At 45.9% G+C, this 3,219-nt stretch overlaps 2 protein-coding genes across 2 annotated transcripts in view; both read left to right on the top strand.

Moving 5' to 3' along the window:
- The window catches only part of GLP2R (glucagon like peptide 2 receptor), a gene marked incomplete in the record, with an annotated part of 37,979 nt that extends 34,772 nt beyond the window's left edge, over positions 1–3,207 (top strand). The window contains 2 exon segments of the mRNA XM_072403267.1: positions 236–277; positions 2,335–3,207. Coding sequence (XP_072259368.1) covers positions 236–277; positions 2,335–2,652 — 360 coding nt within the window.
- Positions 1–3,219, top strand: part of LOC140325438 (UDP-glucuronosyltransferase 2A2-like) — a 197,240-nt gene that overhangs the window by 93,512 nt on the left and 100,509 nt on the right. The window lies entirely within an intron of this gene.

The following is a 3,219-nucleotide window of genomic DNA, read 5'->3' as shown; positions in this document are numbered from 1 at the left end:
GAGGTCAGTGTCCCCACCATTGAAGGTTAGAATATCCTGCCTTCTGTGCAGCCGTCCCCCCACAGGGTGATGGGATATCGGGCTTTGATCCCGTATTATGGGCAGTCACTTGTTGGCCTCCGTAGTGCTGTTTATTGCAGGAACTGCAGAATGTTTGCTGGGGGGATTAGGAGGAAATGATCACTTTCTATTTTTGTTTATTTTGAATTAATTATCTTTTTATGGTTATTTTTAGGGCTTTGTGGTCGCCTATTTGTATTGTTTCACCAATGGGGAGGTGAGTGAGCTCAGAAAGGATTGTTTTATAAAATTCTGATAAATATTTATTGTGATAGAAATGAGTTATTTCCGTGGATGGAGTGTGAGCCAGGCATTGTGGGTGATGGAACCCTCCGCCTCTTATAATATCCCTGTGTGGTCACTGATGGGTCCAGGGACCCCCAAACCCCGGGACGTCCCATCTGTAGTCAGACCTGTAGGGGCCCCCAAGACTGCAGTCCTATCTGTGATCGATCTGAACAATGACCCCGTTTCTTTGGAGCCCCGTCTGTAACCTCACCAAGAACATCAGCCCCTGACGGTACAGCGGTCCCCACATTGTATCTCTGGGACAGGGGCCCCATCTCTAGTCACACCCTAAACCAGCAAACACCACTTTTCCCACAATAGCAGCCTATTTGTAGTTACAGTCCAGAACAACGACCCCCTGGATTGCACCCCAGAAGACAGCCCCCGGTATTCCAGCTACAGCAGCCCCATTAATATTGCACATTGGAAGCCCCCGCATGCCCAGGAAACTACCCCTCTCTGCCGTCACCTCCCCCAATTAGCAGCCCCTGGATCCCATCTGTAGTAAAACCCATTAACTGCAACCCCGTCCAGGATATTATTATTATTAAAGAGGATTTATATAGCGCCAACATATTACGCAGCGCTGTACATTAAATAGGGATAGTGGACCTATCTGCAGTCACACCCCAAACAGGTCCCTCTGTATATTCCAGATAGTGACCCCATACCCCAGGACAGCGCCCCCTGTATTCCCAGGATAGTGACCCCATATGCAGTCACACCCCAGGACAGCGCCCCCTATATTCCCAGGATAGTGACCCCATATGCAGTCACACCCCAGGACAGCGCCCCCTATATTCCCAGGATAGTGACCCCATCAGGAGTCTGTCTGTATCAGTGTCTTGGGACATCTGAGCATATATTGCACATAATGCCCTACGATCGCCCCGGCTCCCCTGGGGGTAAATGTAACCTCAGCAATTAGCGCACACGGATTATATGGAGCTGGGGAAGTGAAGTTATTGATCTACAATCTGCCCGCTCCATTCACTCTCCTATTGGCCTCGTCTGTTTCCTTCTCATTAGATTCCAGTAATTAAATACTTTTATCGATTCTGTGACTTCTATCCTGACTCTGGGGCTTAGAGAAGACTCCTGCAGATGGGCCCTTTCATATTCAATAATCAGGGGCCCCAGGGGTTCTGCACAGTGATTGGTGCCTGGTTACATTCAGGAGCAGTTCATAGGGCAGCATGGTGGCATCCGGAGGACCAATGGGACCACCTTGATTTATGGTGATGGCAATGTAATGGAAGTGAGAGACCAATCAGCAAGAGGCCCCTCGGCAAGAACAGCCCTGGGGTCCTCCATTAAATTTAGGGAAATATTAGGACCTCATACCAAGGTCCCAAGTCATATGAATGGGCCCCAGAAATCTCATCCTGACGGGGTAATATGGGGGGGGCTCTGTCATATACATACAGCAGGACATAACAATAGTAATACATTGCATCTATTATACACAGCCAGGGGACCACTGAAAACCTGGGGGGACACCCGGTCAAAGGGCCAATGGTGGACCCAGAGATGGCACAGAATCCCCCCCCCCACTTCTTCATTATTCTTGGATCCTCATTATTAATTTGAAGCAGAAAAGTAAACTACGGAATGCCCAAAGATAAATGGACGGCCCTATTCCAAGTCCTGCTCTGAATCCCATTGAAATGCTGTGGAGGGATTTGAAATGGGAAGTTTATAGAAAGAATCCCACAAACATTTTGTATGGTTATTTTACAAGAAGGAATAGGTAAAATATTCACAATGTCAGACACTGGGGGAATAATACAAAATCCATAAAGGATGAGGGAATCCCGGCTATAGTGCGGGCGGGGGTGTACTTACTTTTTCCACATGACATCTATTGAGATTTTATTGACATCGCCTTTATACACATACAGTGTGATACTATAATGCGATTGGTTGTATCGTTATTCTATATCACGCATAAAGCTTGTTCAGCCCAAACTCTTATTTCCTTCACAGGTTAAAGCAGAACTCCGAAAACAATGGAACCTTTTCCTGCTCCAATATTTTCCGTGCAAAAGCTGCTTCTTCAGAGGTCAAGTCAAGCATAAAACTAAAAAAAAAAAGTCAAAAAGCACCTTATTCCCGCACAACGGGGTCTACCAGAATGGGAAGAGTAAAGTGCAGCTGCTTCCGGCCCCCAGCAACCTCCCCTCGGACCTGGACCCCAATCACAGGGCCACCCTGCAGTACTTTGCCAGGGGCAGCGTCTCTGAGAGCAGCGATGGCGGTCTAACAATGGGAGAGACGATCGAGGAGATCATAGAAGACAATTAGATTTTATAGAACGATTGTTACGTGCCAGGAAAATCAATGGAACCTCAACATAAAGGACGACTCCGGGAATGTAAAATTCAGGGAATCTGAACTGTTATAGGGCTGACTCTGAATGTAGCAATGGCCAGATAGAACCTAACCCCTCCCCCCCCAGAGGAAATATCGGAGACCCCAAATAAAGAATTATATGGGGAATAATCAGAAAATAGCAGGCTGGGGTTCCCCCTCGGATCTCTGCACTCATATCAGAATAAAATGTGAAAAGCTTCGAAGATTCATTGGAATGAAATTGTATTTACCAATCTGAACAGATCGATGGCCCCACCCCCCAGGATCCATGAGATTCCCCCAGATTCTGGTCAGCGGATTCCTAATCTACTGAATTCTGTACAAAATAAGAACTCCGGCTGTAAATATTATCAGACTGAAAAGTTTATCAGATTTCATGTAATTACATTGTACAAATTTCTGCTGTTTTTTAACAAAGTTTTGTAATTTTTGTAGTGTTCACAAACTTATTTTATGGTCACTAAATAAATAAAAAATAGAAATATATCTTTATGTCAC

Source organism: Pyxicephalus adspersus, chromosome 3, assembly GCF_032062135.1.
Source record: "Pyxicephalus adspersus chromosome 3, UCB_Pads_2.0, whole genome shotgun sequence".
NCBI classification, from domain to species: domain Eukaryota; kingdom Metazoa; phylum Chordata; class Amphibia; order Anura; family Pyxicephalidae; genus Pyxicephalus; species Pyxicephalus adspersus.
Note: the sequence above shows the minus strand (reverse complement) of the source record. Positions and strands in the feature narration are given on the sequence as shown.